This window comes from Prionailurus viverrinus, chromosome B4, assembly GCF_022837055.1.
Source record: "Prionailurus viverrinus isolate Anna chromosome B4, UM_Priviv_1.0, whole genome shotgun sequence".
Lineage (NCBI taxonomy): Eukaryota > Metazoa > Chordata > Mammalia > Carnivora > Felidae > Prionailurus > Prionailurus viverrinus.
Genome location: NC_062567.1, coordinates 51,114,519 through 51,141,208, shown reverse-complemented (window position 1 = coordinate 51,141,208; position 26,690 = coordinate 51,114,519). Strand labels below are relative to the sequence as shown.

At 36.8% G+C, this 26,690-nt stretch overlaps 1 protein-coding gene and 1 long non-coding RNA gene across 3 annotated transcripts in view; one reads left to right on the top strand and one right to left on the bottom strand.

Annotated features, from left to right (window-relative positions):
* The window catches only part of LOC125169850 (uncharacterized), a 54,938-nt gene extending 34,355 nt beyond the window's left edge, over nt 1-20,583 (top strand). The window contains exon 3 of the long non-coding RNA XR_007153809.1: nt 20,173-20,583. This is a non-coding gene — a long non-coding RNA (uncharacterized LOC125169850). The remainder of the gene's footprint in view (nt 1-20,172) is intronic.
* The window catches only part of LOC125169848 (pyridine nucleotide-disulfide oxidoreductase domain-containing protein 1), a 28,858-nt gene continuing 5,029 nt past the window's right edge, over nt 2,862-26,690 (bottom strand). The window contains exons 1-11 of one of the 2 annotated variants that reach the window (XM_047865638.1): nt 23,675-23,704; nt 21,452-21,571; nt 18,324-18,452; nt 16,206-16,279; nt 12,958-13,118; nt 10,686-10,786; nt 8,825-8,960; nt 7,672-7,784; nt 6,689-6,811; nt 4,453-4,590; nt 2,862-3,954 (exon numbers count right to left, since the gene is read on the bottom strand). In XM_047865638.1, coding sequence (XP_047721594.1) covers nt 3,706-3,954; nt 4,453-4,590; nt 6,689-6,811; nt 7,672-7,784; nt 8,825-8,960; nt 10,686-10,786; nt 12,958-13,118; nt 16,206-16,279; nt 18,324-18,452; nt 21,452-21,523 — 1,296 coding nt within the window. In that variant the 5' untranslated portion in view covers nt 21,524-21,571; nt 23,675-23,704 and the 3' untranslated portion in view covers nt 2,862-3,705. Of the gene's footprint in view, nt 3,955-4,452; nt 4,591-6,688; nt 6,812-7,671; nt 7,785-8,824; nt 8,961-10,685; nt 10,787-12,957; nt 13,119-16,205; nt 16,280-18,323; nt 18,453-21,451; nt 21,572-23,674; nt 23,705-26,690 lie in introns of those variants that run through there. The other variant, XM_047865637.1, reaches the window with a different exon arrangement.

The window sequence follows — 26,690 nt, the reverse complement described above, 5'->3', positions numbered from 1 at the left end:
AGTTCTCCCACTCTTATCTGTAGTCCAGTGAACATCTTTATGATCAATTACTTTAAATTCTTCAAGCATATTGCTTATCTTGATTTCATTAATTTCTTTTTCTGAGGTTTTGTCTTGTTCTTTCATTTAGAGCACATTCCTCTGTCTCATTTTGCTTAACTTTGTTTCTATGAATTAGGCAGAAGAGCTACTCCTCCTAAACTTGAAGGAATGGTCTTTATGTGTGGTTGTCCTCTGTGTAGACTGTATGTATCTGGTGACTTTTGCTGTCTGGCATGGGATGGGGGTTGCAGTGTACCCCCTGCTGGGGCTGCCCTGGTAGAAGAGTGGTAGATAAGTGGGTGTGGGCTGGGGGTGGGTCCTGAGGCTCTTGGCATTGGGTGCCCTGGCAGGAAAGCAAATGCTGAAGTGGGTGCAAGCCATGGGTAGTCCTGGGGTTCTCCGTGCAGAGGGCACCCTGACAGGATGGCTGAAATCCAAGTGGGTGTAAGCTGGGGTGTTCTGGGATGTGCAGAAGGTACTTTGGTGGGGGCAGTTGGAGCTGAGATGGGTTGCTGGCTGGGCACGTCACTGGGTGCTTTGTAAAGGGGACAACTTGGACAATTATAGCTGAAATAGGCATAGGCTGGGGTCAGTCTAGGGTTCTCTGTATGGAGGGTGCCCTGCAAGGAAGGTCAAGTGTGGGTGTCCTGGCAGGGGAGCTGGAGCTGAAAACAGGCATCAGCTGGGGGTGTGCTGAAAAGCTGTCTGAAACCACAGTGGTGCAGGCCTGAGGTGTTCAGTGTGCTTTGTGCCTGCCTCAGTGTGGTGAGATAGTTGGAGCTATAGTGAGCGCCGACCAGGGCTTCCTGGTGTGCACCACCATGGGGCTGCCTTGGTGGGACAGCTGGGGCTGGTGTCAGGGCTTACTGAGGTGGCAGGCTGGTTAGGACATCTGGACCCTGCTCCCATCTATGCTGTCAAGGTTGTGGGAGGGTGCATAAACTGTGGCACATATTAGACCTTCCAACCCAGAAAGAGTTGCAGCAGCTCCCCTCCCGTTTAGCAGGGTTCAAGGGCTACTTTATATTCTAGTTGCTCTTTTAAGCCAGGGCTTTTATTTTCTGTGGCCCAGGGTAGATGAATCTGCTCCTGGTACCTCATTTCTATCCTCCCACTACAGTTTGCAGCATCAGGGGTGGGTACGTGGATTACCAGGTCTGTCTCTCTTGCTGTTCTCCGTGTGGTGTATCTTTTATTGTACAGAAGCTGTTCAGTCAGTCCTCAGTTCTTCAAGAGGAGTTGCCTATAAACAGGTGTATATTTGGTGCGCCCAGTTCAGGATCTTCCTATGTTGCCATCTTGGATTGGAACACTCCCTAGTTCATTGTTTTTAAATCTTTATAGGCTAATATATATAGCTAGGACTACATGGGGGCAATACTAGATCCCAAAATGGATTTAAAAGATTAAGCAAGCTGTGAACAGCATTTTCTAGATTCAAAAGTAACACGGTTTTAAAACAGTGAAATAATAAAAGGATAAAAGGGTAAGTGGTATGTGTATGGATCTATATTGCTGTACTAAGGGCATGTTAAATTTTTAAGAAATGAAGGGAAAAGTTTCGCTCTGAATAGAAATGCTATTTAAGAAAAGGCTAATCTCTAAGAGTTTATAGTGGCTGATTGGAAAGAGAAATTCCATGCAAAAGAGTGAATTATTTTTGAACCAGGTAATGGCTAATCACTCATAAGACACTAACATAGATAGCAGTGTCTGGGTGCTGTAGTTGAACTTTTTTTCATCCTGCATGTTTGTTGTATCTGAAGAGCTGGACTAACCAGTTCCCCCTCACAGAGTTCTGACACCTGGTGGGTGAAGGTAACTATGGTCTTAAATTTGTACCCAGAGAAACTTCTGAGTTTCTTATGCTGTGCTATACTCACCAGTTAACAAGAGTCTGATATATAAATCAGGGTACTAGAATCAATAATTAGGAATATCTGATGATGAGGACATTCTTGTCTCTAAACAGTGTACCTAGGAAGCCACAGTTTCCAGAATATTGTGTAATGAGCACAAATCAGGTAAATATGAACAATAGGCTGATTCTAAGTATCTCTCAATCATGTCTGGCAGACACTCTGGTTCCTAGAGCATATCCAAAGGCCTTCTGGTAACCAGGTTATTTTCTTTAGATCTCTGTAAATTCAACAATGTCTTACAGAGACTAGAACAGTTTAGTGACAGACTTGAGGAATATCCTAATTTTAGTTCAGAACAAATTAACAAATCAGTGTTTAGGGTGGCTCATGTTGAGGACTCATTTTAAGCCAGTTTAATAGCTAGAATAGCCTGTCCTTGTAATTCCCAAATCCCAGTTGCCTATTTCATTACAGCATGTGAAAGATGAAACATCTAACAGCATACTGCAGAGATCTAATCAAGATCCTGAAGTAGGCACAGGACTTGTTCACAATACTGGTTGTGATCAACACTGGTTGAGAAGTCTGCCTGCGCAGCAAAGGTTGAACCGATACTCTCAAGCCTGTGAAACTATGCTGTGTACCACTGTGTCCATAGATTTAGGGTTTTTCAGACAACATATCCCTTCAAGATAGGGCTCATATTTGAGTAGATAGGCCACCGACACTTAAGAGCTAACCGATATAGAAGGACCCAGGGGGACTATTAATCTGAAGAGAAAATGGAACAGCTGAGTTTTTACCAAAGTGTGTGTTTTTGTTTGTAGACTGAATCACTTCAAATGTAACATTCTGGTTTTTTTTTTTTTTTCAACGTTTTATTTTTATTTTTGGGACAGAGAGAGACAGAGCATGAACGGGGGAGGAGCAGAGAGAGAGGGAGACACAGAATCGGAAACAGGCTCCAGGCTCTGAGCCATCAGCCCAGAGCCTGACGCGGGGCTCGAACCCACGGACCGCGAGATCGTGACCTGGCTGAAGTCGGACGCTTAACCGACTGCGCCACCCAGGCGCCCCCAAATGTATCATTCTAAAGGAGCTGATAAGGAGGAAAGAAAACAATTCAGGTAACTTCCAAAAGTTTGCAAACATGCTTCAGCAATCTAAGAAAAGAGTGTTTCCGAATTTTCCAAGAAAACATTTTATGTACATATACACCATTATTTTGTAGTTTAAGACAATTTCATTAATATTGAAGGCTTGAACACTTGAGATCATGATTTATAAAAATTGTCAGTATAAAATGAGAAAAATGTAAACTAAAGTTCACATAAACTCGTATTATTTTTACATAACTGTTGATAGCAGTGTTATCACGTGGAATATTTTATATAGGCTTATTACAAAGGGAATGATTTCAGCTCTTAACAGCTGTGGAATCCAAATGCAAAAGGAATAAAGTATCAATACAAATGATATTAGTAAGTAAGCTATTGCTACATTTCTAGAAGTAAAACCAAACTATAAGCCTCTTGAAACCACAGCCCTCTCTAACATTTCAATCAGAATGATTCTGGTGTACCAGGCCAAGTTGTTGGCTAAGTAGATCACAACCTAGCTGAATCTGCCCCAAAGCTAAATTAGAAATAAATAACTTAAAACCTAGCACTTAATGTAAATTTAAGTTAGAAAAAATGTATTTTAAAACTTTGCCACTGAAATCATTATCACTTGTATTAAATTTTACCTTATTGTGACTTTGTGTTATTTGGAACATTATGTAGCTCTTGAAATGCTTTTATTAATCAAAATAATCTTCTAAATCAATATTGGGATCTAGCAGATCTTCTCCATATGATGAAAGATCCATCTGATTTAAAATTAAGTTTTCAAATGTTTCTTCTAAATCAGTTTCACCAATTAAGACAGCTCCCATCATGCGCCCATTCTGCATGACGACTTTGACGTATTCTTGTCCTTTGGTACATCTCAGCATTAATTCATGATCTGAACCTAAGCCCTGTGCATTGTATTTTCCCAGCAATACAACCTAAACACAGGGATAAAGTAAAAAAGGAAACATGGTATGTAGTTACACTGTGTTATGCTAGAATAGCACTGCATTTATTATACAGATGACACTAACACACAATCTACATATGAACATTAAAAATCAGTAAATTATCAAGAAAAAACTTGCCTCAGAGTAAAATAAGTATGGCAGAGTACCTGGTTCATTCTTGAGTATGACAGCTATTAGTTCCCCTTACAAGGCAAGGATGGATCTCAAATGAAATGCAGAAATGCACCAACAGGGAGTAAGTCTAGAAGAGATGCCCCCCCACCCCCACCTTTAACTATAAAATAGTATCGTAGGAAGGTAGGTGGTGATTAGGAATTAAGACCAGCAGTAATACCAGGTACCGATTTGCAAGAAATGAGATGTCATTTTTTTGTAAAATGACTAAAACCATATATTTACTTAAATGATAAAATTACATAATTAAAGGCTAACAAGCAGAAAAAGGCACTACTTTGTTTATCTTACCTTATAGTTAAAGAATTTTGTTACGTGAGCAAAAAGTTCAAAGCTGAAGTCCATGTCAGTAGATTGTCCTAAAGTAGCTGCGGCCATGCACTTGGCTGCGTACCACCCCATCTGTCTAGCCTGGGTCCACAGCCTCATCTGAAATAAAAAATGTTATGAGATATAATGTTCATTGTCCATACTTAAAAAATGCTAGCACCTTAACCTTACAAAATTGCTTAAAGGGCTTCAATATCGATCGAGAGTCCTTGAGACTGGTTAGATCTAGCTAGCCAGATGACCAGTTGGATTGTCTTTGCCACAGAAGCAATCACCATTCCACACTAACCAAAACTGATACTGCTATTTGAGAATTCGAAAATTAAAGGATGATACCAACTCTGTATGTTTCAATAAACTATAAACATTAAACTATAAACATATAAACTAAAAATAAAACATTTCAGGGTACACCAGGGAAGAATAATACTAATTAACTGGTCTCCTCTCACAGAGTAAGTTTATCATCAGCATAAATAGAGATGAGAAATGATCACTGAAAAATTCATTCCTTTTCCTAATCCTTAGATTTTGGTGCTATATAGTTAAGGCTTCTCATGCAATAAAACCTCAGTGGTCAGGCAGATCGATATATTAGTTGGTGTCCTAACAGCCTCAAGAAATGTTACCAGATTTCAGCAACCAATGCTGGGAATTCATTTTAAATTCTTCCCTTAGGTTATCAGTGATCCTGCATAGAACACTGGCCTTGGAAGTCAAGAGATTTTTAAGTTTTTATTTCTACTTATTTAATCTTCACCTGAAACAAAAATGTATACCACCTATTCAATGGCTATTAAGAGATTTAAATAAGCTAGCCTACACTAAGCAATTAGTAATGTCCTTTTGTGTGCAAAACTAATACCACAATCATTTCTGATATTTTTTTTTAATTCAGTCTCCTCTATAAACATAAACAATGTATACCAGCTTCAAGGTCCCTTCAGTCTGTGTCTCGGACTGTGTAAAACAGATTAATTAGTGTACTTATTTAGTATTTACTGCTTCTGCAAATTAAGAGACAGGGTCTATTAGATTCACTCAAGAGACACTTGTCATTTTTGGACACGGACTATACCAGAGTTTATGACACCCATTAAGGATGTAATTTATCCTAAACGGTTTAAAAGCGTTAAAAAAATCCCAGACAGATCTGTCACAGAAGTGAAAGAGAATGATTACAGAGAAAACTGAAAACAAGCTAGCACTCTTTTTAAAAAAAAAATTTTTTTAACATTTATTTTTTGAGGACAGAGACAAAGCATGAGTGGAGGGTGTGCAGACAGAGAGGGAGACACAGAATCCAAAGCAGGCTCCAGGCTCCCAGCTGTCAGCACAGAGCCTGATGCAGGGCTAAAAACTCACGAACCGTGAGATCATGACCTGAGCTGAGTCTGACACTTAACTGACTATACCACCCTGGCGCCCCTAGGCTAAAAGCACTTTTATATGATTGTCAGCTCTGCTGTAGGTAAAAACACACAAAGTAATGAAGCTGCCTCTTAAAATACATCCTGCTCTTCTGCTACTTCACACTCCATGGTTGATCTGAAGGAGTAATATCCCTACCTGTGGAGCTGGTCTCACACGGAGTGTTGCCTGGGTCTTTTATCTGTAACATCTACTGTGTCTCTCCTCCCCCTGAGACCACCTCACCTATGACCACGGTCTGAGTATCTTCCTCAAGGATTTCTCCTCCACCATTAGGAGGAAGTCTATGCCCAGTTCAATGGAGGTGTTCAGCTGAGGAAGGCTGTTTCCTATAGGAAATTTTTTCAGTCACAGTTCTCACAGGGATAGAATAGGGTCATCATTTATCTACATGGTTTATACCTCAGTAATTATTAATCTAAAGCTGTGCTGTCCAGTCTGGCAGACACTAGATACATGTAGCTATTTAAACTCAAGTGCTCAATAGAGATACGTAGTTAGTGACTACCTGACTGGACACTGCAAAGGTACAGAACATTTCTGTCATCGCATAAAGTTCCACTGGACAGGGCTGATAAACTACTGTTCCATCACTATGTAATAACTTACCAAAAGGGAAAATTCTTTAATTGTCACAAAAAACTCTATGACAGCTTCTTAAAGTAAAAAAAGTTGGAAAACCAGATATTTAGATTTGCTGGTAGCAACTCCTTTACCATCACATGGAATCTCTGATATGAAGATGTGATCCTGGATGCTGGCTTACCTGCTGCCACACTGGGCTGGGCTGCCATGACGCAGTGCAGATGTCACCTGCAGCATAGATATCAGAGAGAGACGTGTGCATGTGATCATCCACTTTCAGGCCACCATCTTCGCCTAGATCAAACTAAACAATGTTCCTTATGAGAACACATGGGAAGAAAAGTGAAAGATGGCTTTGTCATTCTAAAGTAAAAGAACAAGTCACATTTGTACACCTTGGTATGCTGATCTTTAATGAGAAAGTAAATAATAGCTGTAAGTTTAGATAACTCAGCTCAATTTCCAGGGGATCAAAATGCTATTAAGACAGACCAACTCAAAAATTTTTAGACTTTCAACATCAGGAACACTCAGTAACCGTGACTACCCCACTCATAATTACAATATTCCAGTTTTGTGAGCTTTAAATGCTAAAAGGCATTTAGCATTTTAGCATTTCTCCAAAAGAATCACTTGTAAGAATCCATAGGTGTCAGTCTCTTACCAACCTTTAGACAAACGAACTGTGCATTATGTCCCATCAATGATGACATTTATGCTGGGATGTTAGCTGCTTAAGGACTTTACGCAATAAGAAATACTGCAAATCCAAACATGAATATGATCTAAATTGTTTTCACCTTCCGTAAGTTAGTTTTACACTAAAGCAAGGAACAGTTATTTATGCTTGAAAGTTAAATTTCATACAGTACTTTAAAAATATTCACAGCATGAGGCACCTGGGTGGCTCAGTCGGTTAAGCATCTGACTTTAGCTCAGGTCATGATCTCACAGTTTGTGAGTTTGAGCCCCGTGTCAGGCTGTGTGCTGACAGCTTGTTCAGAGCCTGGAGCCTCCCCTGGATTCTGTCTCCCTTTCTCTCTGCCCCTCCCTCTGCTCATACTCTTTCTCTGTCTCTCTCAAAAATAAATAAACATTAAAAAAAATATAAAAATATTCACAGCAGGACAAAAAAAAAAAAAACCAAAAAAAACTTCACCTTACATTGTTGCCACAGAGAAAAGGTTCTATATTTGGTGTAACTCCTGTAGCACTGACAATGAAATCACAGCCGTATATCTTTTCACTGGTCAATTCCACATATACAGGCCATACCTCTAAAACAAAACAAAATAAACAAAACCTTTATTCTCCAATATAATCACCACAAGTTATCCATAGCATTATATGACTATAATACCTAGCATAAAGGGTGAAAGAAAACGGCAGGAGAGTACTTTAAAACAACACTGCTTAATAACTTTTATAAGACACATTTACTAAAACAATTATAATACAATCAACATTATCTCCTTGTTTTGGGTATACTTATAACATTACAGCATTCTAAACATTTTCCCTTCAAATTTAGACCTAGACCTTTTCTAACAAAGTAAATTTAAATTGATAATCACTTTATAAATTATTTATCTAAAAATATTAATACATTATATACTCCAGAGAGTTTAGCCCAACTACATTACTCATTTTTCAATGTTTTCCCTTACTGTTCTTAGTCAAACTGTAACATTAACTCTTCCCGTGGAAAAATTCAAAGAATTCAAAACAATGGAATATTACACACTAGTTTGAGTGTATTTCTTCAAATAGTGGTAGGTCTCACAGGAGATGTGGAACAGGAATTAGTCCCAAATTACAGATTTTCAATCTCATTTGGGGGAAGTCACTTCATCTCTGAAAGCATAAAGGTTTTTTTAGTTTCTTTTTGATCTGCAAGGTATTCCATTTGACTCACAGAGTTGTGGTGGGCAAAACACCATGAATGCCATGTAAAATGTGATGCTCACTATATCAATTATTAGGAAACTTGAAGATTAAGTAGTGAAAAGGAAATGACTTACATTAAGTAATGATTTCATGTTTACTTTTTAAGTTTATTTTTGAAGGAGAGACACAGCATGAGTGGGGGAGGGGCAGAGAGAGAGGGAGACACTGAATCCAAAGTGGGCTCCAGGCTCTGAGATGTCAGCACAGAGCCTGAAGTGGGGCTCGAACTCACAAACTGTGAGATCATGACCTGAGCTGAAGTCACACACTTAATGGATTGAGCCATCCAGATGCTCCTCATGTTTATTTTTTATGTTTAAGTTTCCTCCTTTTAAATTACTGGTTATTACATTTTTTCTTAATTACTTACCTTTATCAGTTGTGACTGGCTGATTATGATGGTCTCTCGGAAAAGGCAAGGACTTTTTCCTCGAAATTCTAAATTCTTCCTGAAGGTAGATTTTCTTTACTTCACACATAGTTTCAATGTGAATCTTACGAGAAAACTAAAAGAAACCATGGTTACCATAAATAATACTTCCCAAAAGACTGATTTGGGTTACTGATAAAAAAAAATTACACTTGTAGAAACATATGGAAAATATAAATGAAAACACACTGGATGCCCCCATATAATCTCGATTTCTGTTTGTGAAGGCAGTAAGAAGAAATCCATTCAGAACTTAAGAGAACAAGTAGTTGCACTGACAGGTAACACCAAGGGATGCTTTTTAAGATAAGCCTCACTGATAATTACAAATATATTTTCTAAAAATTTCAACTGTTAGAGAACTATAAAACCCTCTTGAGGGCAGATCTATGTTGATTTACTTACTATTATATCCCAGAACCTTAGTAAAGTACCAAGTATGTAGGAGATAATGTTCACTGAACCAAACTGCTGCTCAGTTTAAAAATACTACTAAACTTAGAATCTGAAGGTGCAGAAGAACTGATTTTGCATAATTTCTATCACAAAAATGAGGTATAACATGAAGCCAGCTCCTCTCCAAAGTACCTGAGGCTGAAATCATACAAAGTAATAAGAACCCCGTGTATGCTTCTTACAGTATTTACATATCATAGCCTTTTAGCAATTATTTAAAAACAAATACCTAATAAATAAAATGAGTAAAAGCAAATCATCTTATCCAATTAAGGTATTAAATGTGTATTTAGAATTTATCAAATAACCTGTAAAATATTATAATGCATAGGAGGTGACCTTTAAGAAAAGATTAATTTAAAATAGGACAGGTATATTCACTGTAGAAATCTCTGTGCCTGGAGAATTAAAAAGAAGGGCAACTGTTTGTTTGTTTTTAATATGTGAAATTTATTGTCACATTGGTTTCCATACAATACCCAGTGCTCATCCCAAAAGAGGCCCTCTTCAGTACCCATCACTCACCCTCCCCTCCCTCCCACCCCCCATCAACCCTCAGTTTGTTTTCAGTTTTTAAGAGTCTCTTATGCTTTGGCTCTCTCCCACTCTAACCTTTTTTTTTTTTTTTTTTTCCTTCCCCTCCCCCATGGGTTTCTGTTAAGTTTCTCAGGATCCACATAAGAGTGAAAACATGGTATCTGTCTTTCTCTGTATGGCTTACTTCACTTAGCGTAACACTCTCCAGTTCCATCCACGTTGCTACAAAGGGCCATATTTCATTCTTTCTCATTGCCACGTAGTACTCCATTGTGTATACAAACCACAATTTCTTTATCCATTCATCAGTTGATGGACATTTAGGCTCTTTCCATAATTCGGCTACTGTTGAGACTGCTGCTATAAACATTGGGGGGGTACAAGTGCCCCTATGCATCAGTACACCTGTATCCCTTGGGTAAATTCCTAGCAGTGCTACTGCTGGGTCATAGGGTGGGTCTATTTTTAATTTTTTGAGGAACCTCCACACTATTTTCCAGAGCGGCTACACCAGTTTGCATTCCCACCAACAGTGCAAGAGGGTTCCCGTTTCTCCACATCCTCTCCAGCATTCTATAGTCTCCTGATTTGTTCATTTTGGCCACTCTGAACAGTCAGTTTTTGATGAATTAAATATCCACTTATCTCTTAAGGTAAGGAACTGGGCCAGCTGCTTGGTTCTATCCTAGCACTATGGATTTTAAGTGACCTAGCAGTTGTTGGACTATATTTGTAACCAGTCTTCAACGAATGGTTCAAGAATTTAAAATTCCATCTACACATGTTTAATTAGTGTATGAACACATACCTCTTTTGTTCCTTTAAGATTCAAGCCTTCATGCCAATCAGGTCCCAAGGCACTGCCCATATTGCCAGCACTACCTTTGGTTTGTGCTTCCTTTTTTCTTCCTGAAAAGATAAAACTCAATTCAAAATTCAAATGATATAAAAACTTCCAGGCAGAGAAGTATACTTGTGTTCTCAAGCTTTTAGGCAATGTCAGGATTCTCATATATAGCATAAACTAACTTATCTGTATTGATTGTTTTAATATTTTGTGATATAGAGCTACAGAACAGGTAATTTTTCAATCAAGTGTTGAATATAAACCATACTAAATACATGGTCAATATGAAGGGTGAGATCTGATAAAAGGTTGATATCCAAAATGTATAAAGAACTCCTACAACTTGGTAACACAAATACAACCAAAATAAAAAAGAGGCTGAGGACCTGAACAGACATTTTTCCAAAGACATACAGATGGCTAACAAGGACATAAAAAAGTATTCAAAACCACTAGTCAGAGAAGTACAAATCAAAACTACAATGAGACAGATCACCTTACACCTGCCAGAATGGCTAGAATCAAAAAGCAAGAAATTACAAGTGTTGGCAAGGATGTAGAGAAACAAGATACCTCGTGCACGGTTGGTGGGAATCTAAATTGGTACAGCCACTATGAAAAACAGTATGGAGGTTCCTCAAAAAATTATCAGAATTACCACATGATCTGGTAACTCCACTACTGGGAATTTACACAAAGGAAATGAAAACACTAATTCAAAAAGATGTATGTTCCCCTATGTGAACTTGCATAATTTACAAGCAAGATAAGGAATCAACTCAAGTGTCCACTGACAGACTTCTGGATAAAGAAGATGTGGTGTGCATGTGTATGTGTACACACACATATACACAATGGAATATTACTCCACCAGGAAAAAGAATGAGATCTTACCATCTGCAACATGGATGGACCTAGAGGATATTCTGCTAAGTGAAATAACTCAGAGAAGGACAAGTACCGTATGATTTCACTCATACGTAGAATTTAGGAAACAAAGAAAAAGGAGACTCAAAAAAACCCACTCAAAAACTGAGAACGGGGGGTTGCCAGAGGGGAGGTGGGTGAAGGGATGTGTGTGTGGAACAAGGGGGATTAAGAGTGTACTTATCATGATGAGCAGAGTAATGTATAGAATTATTGAATCATTTTACTGTATACCTGAAAATAATAGAACACTGTATGTTAATTATACTTCAATAAAAATTTTACAATAAATGCAGGCAAGTTAAACTAGAAAAATAATTTAAAAAAAAACCTCAAAACACAGCAGAAGCAGACTCAGATATAGAGAATAAACTGGTGGTTGCCACAGGGGAGGGAACTGGTGCACAGGATAAACAGGTGAACAGGATTAAGAAGTATGAACTTCCAGTTATAAGTCATGGGGATATAAAGTACACCATAGGAAATATAGTCAATACTGTAATAACTTGGTACAGTGACAAACGGTAACTAAACCTACAGAGGTGATCACGTCATAATGTATAAAAATACTGAATCACTATTGTACATCTGAAACTAATATATGAGTTATAATTCAATTAAACAATTAGCCAACAGTTTTTAAACATTTTGTCAACTTTTAGCACCCTCAACACTTACAGAATTTTTTGAATTTTATAAGCCAAAAGGTAAAAATTTTAAAAAGCCTCTTAAATAAAAATCTAGGTTTGTATTTCCTTTTTAACTTACTGCATTTTTTGTTTTTTTTGTAAAATTACCTAAGGTGCTGTCCAGTTGTACCACCTGTTTGCAAAGATGCAGATGGGCTGGTTTATTTAATTCACTTTAAATTTCCAGTCTTAATTATACACAGTTTTCATTAAAAAAAAAAAAAAAAAGTCCTGGATAGGAGCTCCTAGATGGCTCAGCTGGTTAGGCATCCAACTTTTGGTTCTGTCTCAGGTCATAATCTCAGGGTTTGTGGGCTTGAGTCCTGCACTGGGCTCTGCACTCACAGCCAGAGCCTGTTTGGGATTCCCTTTCTCTCTCTCTCCTTCCCTATTTCTCTGCCCCTGCCCCATCCGTGCTCTCTCCCTCTCAAAATAAATAAACCTTGAAAAAAAAAAATCCTTGAAAGTCTAAATCTTGTGTATGGAGACAGGAAATAAATATTATCTATGTATCTGTCTCTCAACTGTAGTATTTTTACTCCATGTTCTTATAGCCTTTTTCTATACAGCTAAGAAACAGTTTCATCTGTGAATTAATGAATAGATGCTATACTTACCTTCAGTTGTATATCTGGTTCTTTTATGTGCAATTTTAGCCTCTGGTTTTTCAGCAATGAGCTTTGAAGTCAAGAATTCAGCTGCACCTGCATCGAAGAAAGTATTCCCAATGGCTTTGTCTTTAATGGCCCAAATGACTTCACAGCCTTCAATTTCATACCTAAAAGGAATAAAGTTACTCAGAGCAATTTAAGAAGTCTGAGTAGCAATCTTTTTTCTTTTTTCTTTTGTAAATAACAATTTTCTCCAAAGGTAAAAGAAAGTGTTTTAAGGCAAACAGAAATAAGGAAGAATGTAAAACTCTTTCAGGATAATAAGAGCTAAAGTAGAATAAACAATAAATTTATCCAGTTTATTTGAGAGAACATAAAAATGACAAGCATGTGTAACTGAGTATCAAATAAAATTTCATTACAATGAGCATTACTTCTAAGGGTTCAATTTCTCCAACAGTTACTATACGAATGTTCCCCACGGTTCCCAGGAGTGAGCAGTGCTTTGTTGATGTGGTTATAGTGTAATCAATAATGGATGAATGGATCCATGGTATATGGTTACAGTATTGACAACAGCATACTCTTTGGTAACAAATATTTTGTGTACTCAAAGGAGAGAATCAGAGTTATTAACTACAATTTTAACTTTGTTATAAAGGAACCATTACCCTGCAATCCCTTCCCTTCACCTCAATAATTTCTTTAAAAAAAATTTTTTTTTTAACGTTTATTTATTTTTGAGACAGAGAGAGACAGAGCATGATCGGGGGAGGGTCAGAGAGAGGGAGACACAGAATCTGAAGCAGGCTCCAGGCTCCGAGCTGTCAGCACAGAGCCCGACGCGGGGCTCGAACTCACGGACCGGGAGATCGTGACCTGAGCGAAGTCGGCCGCTTAACCGACTGAGCCACCCAGGCGCCCCTCACCTCAATAATTTCTAAGCCATTCAGCCGAAGAAAGATCCGGTTCACAGAAAAATCAAGAAAGAGCAGAATGGCCATGGAGTGTACAGGCCATCACCACTAATGAGACAGCCGGAGCTCCTGGGGATCTGCTGTTTTATCTCTACATTTAGTCACAGAGAATGTGGTTTGCTTAGTATTCATTTCACTAAGTCCCTGAAGTCCATTATATTTTTCTGCTATTATTACTTGTTTTGGTACAATTGATGAACTGAGACCATCCACGATAAACAGGATATATGGTCATCCTAATTATACTAGGACTTTATCAGAACCTATAGAGGTAATAAGAGTATTATGTGTTAAGAACTTTTAACATTTACTTGTGGTACAAAGTACTGCCATGTTTATTTCACAGACTGCTATAATGTAACACATTAACTTCTCAATAAATGATTCAAACTGATCAATAAATAAATGATAGAAAAAAAGGTTTAGTACATCTGATTTCAGGTCACCTGACATGCTTTGTGACAATTGCTCCCTTACCGCAGAAAAAAATATTTAGTTACTAAATTTCAGATTATTTGGTGAATATTCTATGTTGCTCAAATCACATAGGATTGCTGATGAGCAGAAAGTAGAATACACATTCAGTAATAAATTTCATATTTTAATTTACATATAGGCACATAGTTATTATGAAACACTCTCCTTAGTTTTTATTAAGAAACTCCTCTACCATTTTTTTTAAATTTTAAAGTAATATAATAGTATAACACAGTATCAATATAGTTTAAAATACTAATGCTTGGCTAGTAGGCCACCCACAATTATAAGTAACCACGAGTAACATCTATACACCTCCTACCTCACAAGATGCCCTTAGACTATGAACCATGCCCTCAGCGAGATACATTACCATGGAGGTAGTATCACATATATAGTAGAAATACTTTCATTTTTAAAACCACTTTTAAAAAATAAACAGTGAAGTATTACGGTTTTTTGAAATCATTAAAAAAATGTCTGAAATGAAAAGATTAACCTACACTAGTAAAGAAGAAAACAGAGGCAGTAATTGAAATAAAAATACACTGAAGAAAATCAGCATTAGCCTCAAGGGAACACAAGGGCTATTAAAGAGCAAAAAGGGTTTGTATATGGCATTTTTCACCATGAGATGATAAACACCTGATCATTCAGTGGACCTAAGCTGAGACAATCGCATTATATGCAGCCTTTCTTAAACTATCAGAGTTTATTCAATATAAAATTATAAGCTTTGTCCGATTATATAGTCTTATATCTCCAACCTCAAGAAAATGAGGAATAGGATTACATGTTTTAAGACTGAGCATTTCTGAATGCAAGGAAAATTTTCCAGTGTAAATAATAATAGTATTCAGTTACACTTTTGGTGATAGCTGATGGAGAAAATTTGTCATGTGCCTCCTTCTTAGACCTGTTTGATTTTGAATCTCCAGTTTTTTCTCTGTTCTCCATACAGTGCCATAAATTTCATAATTACAAGAATGATTGCCATCTCTAGTACTCAGGCAATCTAGGAACTCTTAGAAGCTTCCACTGGGAATCACCATCCTGTCAAAAAGAAGAGCAAAAACCTAGTCTGCGAATAGGAATGGACAAGGCTTTGGCAAATTCATTACTTTGATTCAAATTTGTCCTCTTTGTAGTTGGACTCAACTTTCTGCCCTAAAAATGTCCAGACTATTCCATCTCAGCCATCCAATGGCAGATAAAATCATAAAGAAAATGAATGCTCTGTAGACCATAGCAGGATATTTATTTTTCAGTGTTCTTTAAACTTGAAATATCATTTTAAGATAGTATTTCACATTAATTGATGGGTTCACATTTTTCAACTTCCAAAAAAACAAGAGCTGGGAGTACCACATCTTGAAATAGGGAGTCAAACACACTGTGGGTTTCATGGGCCCAACAGGTAGCATTATAAATGAATGAAGCAGGATGGGTGTAAACAATAAAACGGGTAGATACTGTGACTAGAAATCTCTAAAGGTGTGCACATTTAAATTGTTGTTCAATATAGTACATGCCTACCAAACACATGTATGGATCACATCTGTCCAGTCACCTGTGACCCCTTGAGACCTAAAACCTTCCCTAAACTCATGTTTTACAATGACATTTCTACAACTATGAATTCCATGAAGCTAAAAATATAAAATGGATTTTTTTCTCCTTGAAAATCTATGAAAAACAGTTCTATTTATCTTTGAATTTCAGAACAGGATGTTTTCTAGTCTGCCAACAATTATGAGTCATAGAGTAGTGTTTAAATGATATTTAAAAATATATACTTACACTAGTTCAAGTGCAATGCCACCATTCCCTATGATCATTATTCTTTTGGCTTTAGTAAGCTGTTTCTGAAATTCCTATATTAAAAAGAAAATGAGATAGTGTTTTGTAATAGTGGGCAATACTTGAAGAAAGGCTTCACTGATAATGTTCTTAAAATTGTACGAATTTTACCTGATTTACAAAGGAACAAAAATCTCACTTTCACACTCTGCCAGGACACACCCTCCCAATATTACAAATGTTTTCCTCTGTCACACAAACTGCCTTTATAGCAATGCCTCTTATGATTTGACTTTTTATGTCATTACATCTAGAGTACTTCAGAATTGCAGCAAGAGGCACTAGCTCTAGTTCATCACATTCCTAACTACTTGATCAAACCAACTTACTAACATGACACTGATCTGTATACATACAGGGTTATTCCTTTTCTTCTAGTCTGTCAGTTGGCACTTCCCTGGACTCACTCAACACCGAAACTTACAGGAATGAGAAGCACAACAGCTTGGTGGTTAAGAGTCCCTGGAGTTACTAACTTCCCCCAGTTAGTAACTTGGCCAAGTTGCTTAACCCTTCTGTGCCTCAGCTTCTTCAATATAAATGGAAACAAGAAGTGACTGTATTTCATTACGTCTCTGTAAGCATTAGGATAATGTAAATAAAGCTGTTAAGAGCAGGCACGATAATGTCTAAATTGAAAAAAAAAAATGCTACTTTCTTATCATAAGACAATTAACTGATGGCTCTACCCCCCTCTTCTGCCCCCTAAAAAAAATTATCACAATGAGCTTAGGGAAGCCATGGTCATTTTTATGGCACTTTTGTAAGTACAGAATAGTCCCACTGGATCAGGATGACATCTCAATAGCTAAATTTCCTCTTCCTACCATGTCAAGTTACCATTTCTATTAAATTCACCCAAAAACTTATTGTAATATTCAATAAATAATCACTGAAACTGACTGGCTTAAAATTCTACCAGAAAAAAAAAAACATTAAGTTAATTTCAGTCAGCCTTTCTCTGAGGACAGCAAATAAGAAAGATCTGTTAAAAGCACTGGATGTGGAGATGAATGGCGTAAGTTTATATTGTACTTCTGATAACAGCTATTTAAGTATAGGTAAATAATTAATCTATTAGAGTTTGCTATTTGTAAATTGGGAGTAATACTGTCACACAGTATTATCATAAGCAGTTAGTGAATTCATGTATATAGGCAGCCTCGCTGGAACACAGCTATGCTCATGGTTTGGAGGATCGAGCCCCATGTTGGGCTCTGCACAGACAGCACAGAGCCTACTTGGGATTTTCTTTCCTTCTCTCCCTGCCACTCATCTGCTCACACTCTCTCTCTCTCTCTCTCTCAAAATAATAAGCTTTAAAAAAGTTTTAAGAAAGATTGAAAGAAAACATCAATTTCAAGAATATAAAATATTATTAGTATACATAAAATTATCACCTTAGGGACAGAACTACAACAATAAGCTACAGGTAAGACAAAGTATTATGACTGGAAACCAGGAAGAGCTTCTTGGCAAGAAGGGTCAAGAAACCCTGAAGCCCTGCAATAAATTATCAGAAGAAGTTGTAGAAGGTTCCACACAGTTTTCACCTTATTGGGATAGTTTACTATGGTTCTTGAGGAGAACAATAAACCAAATGAATTTTTTAGTTCTGGGATTCTGTCATGATTCTGGACCACAAAGATCTGAATATTAATTTCTTTGCTAAGGAGTACAGTAATTTTGGGATATGCCTTACCTTTGTGGAAAAAGATTGCTACATTATTTAGGCTACAAATCACTATTCCCAATCAAAATACAGTAATGAATGTGTGTATAAGTTATAACCTTCAGCTTAGTCATTATATCTGGGATAGTGCACAATGGAAAGAACACAGAACATCAGCATGGGACTAAAAACAGGAAAAATTATCAGCTACAACCAAACTGAAATTGGCAATAAAACATTATAACTATTTTCTGGTTTATGGATCACAAAACAAACCTCTTCTGTAATTTAAGAATTAACACTGTAAGTGGAATACTTTGATTCAAATAAAGGAAGTCTATGAAATATTCATGTTCCTTTCCCGTGGCCCCATCTCAGAATGTTACCTGAGCACTGTCTGTATCACGGATTCCTAATACATAAGGATTTCCTTCACATATCAACTTTGGCTTAGCTCCAGCACACAGACAGAGTTTCTTATATACATGCTGACTGCCATCTCCTGTTAAAATGCACTGTAAAAACAGGGCAAGGAAGGGGAGAGGAGAAACATATTTATACATGGGTACAGTTTCATTTTAAATACACAATTCAGTAAGACAAAAGCAAAAAAATACATTAAGGTTGCCTCTTGGTGGCACTCAATACGTTGTCACAGCAATTGCAAATCAGAGTAAACATGAGAATGCATTCTCCAACCCAGTGATTCACCATCATTTTAGGGCCATGAACCATTTTGACAATCTAGGGCAAAACAGTCTTTCTTCCCTGGAAAAAAACATACATTCACACCAGATTTTGCCTAAAACTTAGGGAATCTTATTATATTCAGGGAGGTATGTTGACCTCAGGTTAAAAACTAAACATTCAGAAATTTTTAAATCAAGCATTCTGATCATATTATACCTGAGGTAGGCCTTAATATTTCTGATCTCAATGGAAGTTACTGTAGGAAGATCTAATAATTCTAATGGCATCATACCTTCATATTTGTTATGGGTACAGAGGAGTACAGTGCGGTAAAAAAGGTTACATTATGTCTTCTTAATCTAAAAATATTAAAAGTGTTTGGGAAGCTTGGGTGGCTCAGTCTGTTAAGTACCTGACTCTTGATTTTGGCTCAGGGTCATGATTCCTGTGTCATGGGATCAAGCCCCGTGTCAGGTTCTGTGCTGAGCATAGATTCTAAGAATCTCAATGTCTCAATCTCTCTCTCCCCCACTCTACCTCCCCAGTTTGCACGTGCATGCATTCTTCTTAAGTACAAATAACAATCACCTAACCACAAATGTTCTTTGGGGATATTTTCATATTAAGTGAAAAACATATTAACCTTAAATCCTAACATGTACTAGCTTTTAAAGTCATTTATATTAATTTTTAATAATATTATTGAGTCTAAAAATATGTATTTGTGATCCATTGTTTTTATTCTTTAAAATCAAATGGAAATCTGCACATAAGTAGGAGCTTTTAATAAGCATATATGTATGTGTATGTATATATACACACACATGTGACTATGACAGAAGACTTTGTTGGAATGGTTTAGAGATTAACACTGTGACATGTGTTTGACTTATAAAACATAGCAAATCATAAGATAGCACTTGATACCCACTGAGCCATTTGTTACCCGCTGTAACTCTTCAGCTGCATAACAAATACATAAAACTGATAATTCAACACAGTATAACACATACAGAAATTCTATGCAGTTCTTTCTGAAGATAATGTAATGTGGTGGGAATTTTATCTGACAAACAGTAATTAACAGACACTGACCAAATTTTAAAAATAATTTACATTTTATGTTGTAAAAACAAACACAAAAACTCCTTTCATTGGCTACTGCTAAATTTTTGGAAGTAGACATGAAGATAAAACACACAATCTCTAATTCATCAAAGAATATAAAGGACAAATAAGAGAATACAGACATGAGCTCATACAGGACACTTCAAATGGTAATGGGTGGCATTTGGATTTACTCAAATGCCCTAATATAAATTCCCTCACAATTTATTAGTCTACATTTGAGCCCACCTCAATTTACAAATTAACGGACATGGATGTTATATAGGATATGTACTACTGTAAATGTTAGAAATTTATTCCAGTTTTGGGATTCAGATTTTTTATTTTTTTCTCATAAAATTTAGTCCTTTTTCTTATTTTTTTTACTGTCAAATTATTTGTGTTTCAAATGTATTATGTATGTGTTTTCTCCATAAGGGTGAAAAATTAGAGCTGCTGTAGAGAAACGACTAGAAACCCTACTTCTCATCTTGCCTAAAGCTCACCTGAGGATATTGTTAATCATCTGACAACACGTTTCCTTCGACTGCCTTATTCATTCCCACATCCAATGGGTTACTGAGTCCTGCTAAGTTTACAGGAGAAATCTCACTCATATCTGCGCCATTCTTTCCAAATACACAGTTCTTGTCTTCGTTCAGGCCTTCTATCAGTTTGGACTATTGCAACCACCTTCTGGTTTGGTTGCTGGACACTATCACTCACTCCACCCCATTTCATCCTCAACATTGGTATCAGATCTGTCTTCCTAAAAGAATATATTACCATCCCTGCCTCCACTTTATTTCCCCACTGACTGTAAAATAAATCATCTTGGCATGATGTAAACAGCTCTTCACAGTCCTATTTGTTTGCCCTAGTCTGCCAATCTCCTCTCTTTATCTCCACCACAGTACCTCTGACGATGTTATTCTTCCACGTGCTGCTTTTCTTTGGGTTTCTGAACAAGCAACCTCGTTTTCCTACAACGTCCTTAACCAAGAACTCTTAATTCACCCACCTTTTAAACCCAGTTCAAACATTTTCTCCTTCTGTCAGGTCCTCCAAAATCCCTAATATCAGAGCTTTGATAATACTTCAGTGACTGTGCTTTTCACATGTATATATAATTAATACATGTGCATGTCTATATTCCCTATGACAATGAGACCTCCCAGGCCAAGTTCACTGTAATGTTCCTGTTGTATCCCAGCACTTATTGCAGTGCCCAGAACACAAGACACTATGTAAACGTTAATGCTAATTTGAAATGTAAAACCTAAAATGTTAAATCAAACTAATTATATAATCCCAATAAATTCAGAAAAAGTATAAATTTTCCTAATAAAAAGAAATCAATGTTACTAAACTTTATATGCTAGGAACCTTAGTAGTGGTGGGGGTACAGATGGGTTCAAAAGAAAGCAGGGAAAGCTCATCAATATTTAACAATGGACCATCATTAAGAAAAACATCTTCTAGGGGTGCCTGGGTGACTCAGTCAGTTGGGTGTCCAACTTCAGCTCGGGTCATGATCTTGTAGTTCGTGGATTTGAGCCCCATGTCGGGCTCTGCACTGACAGCTCAGAGCCTGGAGCCTGCTTTGGATTCTATGTCCCCCTCTCTCTCTGCCCCTCCCCTGCTTGTGCTCTGCCTCTCTCTCTCAAAAATAAACAAACATTTAACAAAATTAAAAAAAAAAAAAAAAACTTCTTACATGTTCTTTACTCTTCAGTTGCTTTACTCCGGATTCTATAACCTTAATGTTGGGAAAGCGATTTTCTAACATGGTATTCGGTTGCTCTTCAACATCAAATTCCTCCAATACTTTAGAAACCTGTATTAAATCAAAAAGGTGAAAATGTAAATTTTCAAAAAAATATTTCCTTTTAAGAATTTTAAATAATGAAAATATTTTCATTTCTTTTTATATACTACTTAACGTTCATAAAACAAGAACGTCGGCCAACTGTACTGTATACAGTGAAAAAAGGGCTAACTCGCATTTTAAGACTTGAACTCAAATGACAATCCTATCACTGGGGCAAGTCAGCCAAGTAACTGCACCTTAGTTTCCTAGCCTGGAAAATGAGGGCTAACTCTACTTACTTCTGCATATTTTAATTGCACAGCTTGTCTGTTTCTGTATCCTTATAGTTTTCTCTACTTACTAACTTTATTGTGATCTAGTCTTTGGACTCTTTCCTGTTGTCCAAAACCATCAGCATCCTCTTGGATTCACTTTTCTTCCTATGCAGCCAAGACTCCATTGTAGATCATTTCGTGTTTTGCCCACTTATACTTCCTTGCTCTCTTGTGTTTAACCATTAATTACCCTGAAAACTCACAACCACAGATTGAACAACCTGCTTTCTCCAGTCCTATACCCAGTATGCAGTGGAAGGACCACACCTTGCAGACTAGTATTTGACCTCAGCTACCCCTTCAATACTACTTGTAAGACCTACTACATGGCCCTACCAGTTCTCAAACGTTTCAGTCTCAAGACTCTCCCTTTACATTCTTACAATGGACTGAGGACTCCAAAGAACTTTAGTCTGTGTAAGTTAAACTCAGTGATATTTGCAACTACTAGAAATGAAAACTGAAAAATTTAAAACATTTCTTAATTCACTTAAGAATAGATCTAGTACATGTTAAACAGATATAATATCCTTTTAATAAGAGTAACTTTTTTTTCCAAAACAAATTAAGTGAGAAGAATGGCAGTTTTGCATTTTTACAAATGTCTTTAATATCCGGTCTTAATAGATCTGCTTTTGCATTCAAACTGCTTCCATACTCTGCATCTGCATTCAAACTATTGCAGTATGTTAATTTGGTTAAAATTTATGAAGACAGTTCAGGCTGACAGAGATGTGCAGCCTTTTCAGAGAATTGTATATTCTTCTTTGATGTTATAGTAAAACTCAACAAGTGTGGTTTCTTAAAGATTAGTTGCAGTGCAGAATTTGAAACCGTTATCAAAGAATTTTCATACCCTACTACTGTGAAATCTATTGGTCTATCCTGCACTTTGGATCGTGTAACATCACATTTGTCATCTGGACAACAGTGGTTCACAAAGTTATAGAGATCTTCCACATGTTAATTTCAACTCAATACAATATCAAAAACCACATTCATTATTGTCACCAACAATAATTTTGTTATCCTGGCAACAAATACTGTCACTTGTTTTCACTCATTTTCCAAATATGAAATTAGTTTGTCAGTTGTTCTTTCAAGTAAAATTGGTATTCCAGAAAAAGGGTAATTAATTCCTCTTGCAACTCAGCAACTGCACAACTGCTTTTCCCTCCTAGCCCCATATGTGGAACAAATGCTTTATGCATACATCCCATCTCATCACACAGAACATTAAAAAGACGTGCACTGAAGAGTCAGGATTTAATAAAATTACCATTGTTTACTGGCTTTAATTTATTTCACTGAGTGCCTGGAAGTGAAGAATACAAGACCACTAGTTCAGTTTAGCCACCAAGGCTTTTTTAATCCATCAGTGTTTATGTGTCAATGTAGTGACAAGAGTAACATCGAAGTAACATCTTCCAACCCTTGGTGATTTTTCTAAACGTTCACCATTCTAATGCTTCCCAAACACATTCCATCCTCAGCACTCCCAGCAAATCACTTTACTTCTTGGCTCAAAGAGACTACTAAGAACTCTTATGACTTCTTTCCCACCATCTATACATTTCCGTACTACAGTCCACCTTCCATGACCCATTTCTACCTTTTCAAGGTGAATCCAGTAATCTGTGCTCTATATGCCATCATCTCTCACCTCCTCAGGATTCCTTCCTTATTATATACTCCTTGCTTTCCTTCATCTTCAGCCTTTCCTACTGGTTTCTAAATCTCAATAGGTAAACACGCTAAAGTGTCTTCCACCTTAAAAGAATAAAACTTGGGGCACCTGGGTGGCTCAGTTGGTTAAGCATGTGACTTTGGCACAGGTCATGATCTTGTGGTTCATGAGTTCGAGCCCCACGTCGAGCTCTGTGCTGACAGGTCAGAGCCTGGAGCCTGCTTCAGATTCTGTGTCTCCCTCTCTCTGCCCCTCCCCTGCTCATGTGCTCGCTTGTTCTAAGAATAATAAATCAACAGTTAAAAAAAAAAAAAAAAAAGAATAAAACTCAACTTAATGCTAGTCTTCACGTTCTCTATTTGCTGCCACCCTATCTTTTCTCCTTTTGCAGCTAAATTTCAAAAGAGAAAAGTTTATCGTTACTGTCATTTTAGAGTTACCCCCCACTAATTTCTGAAAATGGTGTAAACTGTCTCAAAGTCACCAATAATTTACTAGATATAGGCACTTTTGAGTCATTATCTTACCTGCTATCCTTGGATCTGACACCACTGACCACTGCACTTAATTAAACTTTTGCCATCTTTGGCTTCAGGGAAACAAACTCTTCTTCTCTCATAGTTTTCCTCTCTGACTTAAGATTAATAAATAGGGTGCCCATTTTCAGGGCTTCCTTTCTCTCTGATCTTCCTTTAAGTGTCGGTGTTCCATAGAACACTATTATTGGGCTCTTCTCCCTGGGAAATTGCAGCCAATGCCTATGGCTGAGCTGGTACTGAGACAATGATGAATACCAACCTGTTATATCTCCAATTCAGTGTTCTCACCTGCTGAAAATGCTCCAAAAGTTTGGCATCATCTAAATTTTGGATAAAATACAATTCCACATCATAGCATACAAGCCCACCATGGTCTGCCCTCTGACTATTGGTTCAGCACTGAATTTACATTCCAGCAGAACTGAACTGATACCTATTACAACATATTATATAGTCATATACTTTCATCACCTTGGCACAGGCCTGCCTCCATTTAACCTCTTGTAAACATGGCAAGACCTACTTATTCTTTCAGTCTCAGTTTCAATCCACTCTCCTATGTAAAGCCTTTCTTGATCTCAAAGGCAGGCTCTAGCACTCATTCACAATATATTTATAAAAATAAATACGTATATATTGCAATACAACCGCAATTTTTTTTTTGCCACTATAAGGATAATTACCACATTATAATGATAACTTTGTCTTGCAGATTTGTTACCATTCTGAGAAAGTGCTACTCATTAACCATGAGGGTTACAGAGCCAACCTGAATTGAAAACCTATCTATACACACCTTGGAGATTTACCCAGCCTCACTGACTCATTTACCTCATCTGTAAGTGGGGATAATATAAGAACCCATTTCATAGGATTACTTTAAGGATTAAATAAGTTAATGTATTTAAAACATTTAGAAAAGTGTTTGGTACATAGCAAATACTCCATAAATAACATGTTATTATTAATCTTTTTTCTCCTTTAGAAATTTCACATGCCATGAAAACATTTTCTTTAACATTAAACAAACAATACCTAATATAAAATAAAGTGTCCTTCTTACTCTTCCCTAAATCTCACACTACCCCACCACGACTGCCATCCCCCAACACCAGAGATGACCATTAGTGACTTTTTGGTGTATGTTCTATACTTTCAATCTGTCTTCTGGGTGCTTAGCACACTGGCTCATACATAATATAGATGTTCAATAAATGATAAAAAGGATGCAATTTCCTACTTCTGAATATTAAGAATAACTGACATTTGCATAGTTATTCCAATTCATTTTCACATATATTAGTATATCTTAAACTCCCAACCTCCTTCAAGTAAACAAGGAAGATACTATCCTAATATTAGAAGTGAAACAACTTAGATACAGAGATTTGCCAAGGCTACACAGCCAGTAAATAACAGGTAGGCCTAGAATCCAAAACTGTTTTTCTTCTATTATATAAAATTTACAAAATCAGCAAAAATTTAAGTCAAGTCTTATAACTCTGGAATAGTCACACCGAATTAAGTCTTCCAGAAAAACACTTATAAGACAAAGCCAAACATCTTTCTCTTATGTATGTGCTCCTAGCCTATAATTGATTTTTTTTTTCCCATTAGAGATTAATAGCCACAATTTGTTCTCTAGTTCTCCCAATCCCTTAAGTCCTTTGGCCATACCTCAGTAGTAAGATATCTTACATATCTCTAAGAAGGTTATAAAGGAAAAACATATCACACTAAATTACCCTTGGTCTTAGGGGTTTACAACATGAGAAAGTTTTATTTTATTATCAGGATCTAAAGGAAAACTTGTATTAAAGACTATAGTAGTATTCTTCACTGAAGTATGAGAAGAAATACTTCAGTGAAGTATGATTTACTTAATTTTTTTGCATAGCCATTATAACATTCATAATTAGAGCACTATAGTATATACATAATTTATAAATATATAAATATACGTATATTACAAGATCAGCCAAAACTTTTTAACAGGTGAGGTATCAGATCAAAAATGTTTATAGATCACTTTTCTATAACACTAAGACCCAAATGATCTTAGACTCCTAATGTAATATAAATTCATGGAACTACAAAGTGTTCTGAGATGCTTATTACACATCTGAAACATTAATTACCTACAAGTGTAAACTTAGCTGAGAAGTACTCTTCTGATATGCAAACTCACAATTTTTACACACACAACTTATAATAATTACATATATGTATTGGTATTCATATTTACATTTGCAAAGCATTTTTCCTCAAAAGAACTTTATTTAAAAATTTCTGAAAAGTAACTCTGAGTGGGAGGAAAAGATAGGAAAGACTAGGAATTCAACATCAGTTGGGTGCTTTTGGTATTTAATATAATACATTTATTTATTTATTTATTTATTTATTTATTTATTTATTTGGAGAGCAAGAGCAGGAGAGGGGCAGAGAGAGAGGGATAGAGAGAAACATAAGCAGGCTCCACCCTGCCAGTGCAAACCCAATTTGGGGCTCGAACTCACCAACTGTGAGATCATGACCTGAGCCAAAATTCAGAGTCAGACCCTTAACCAACTGAGCCACCCAGGTGC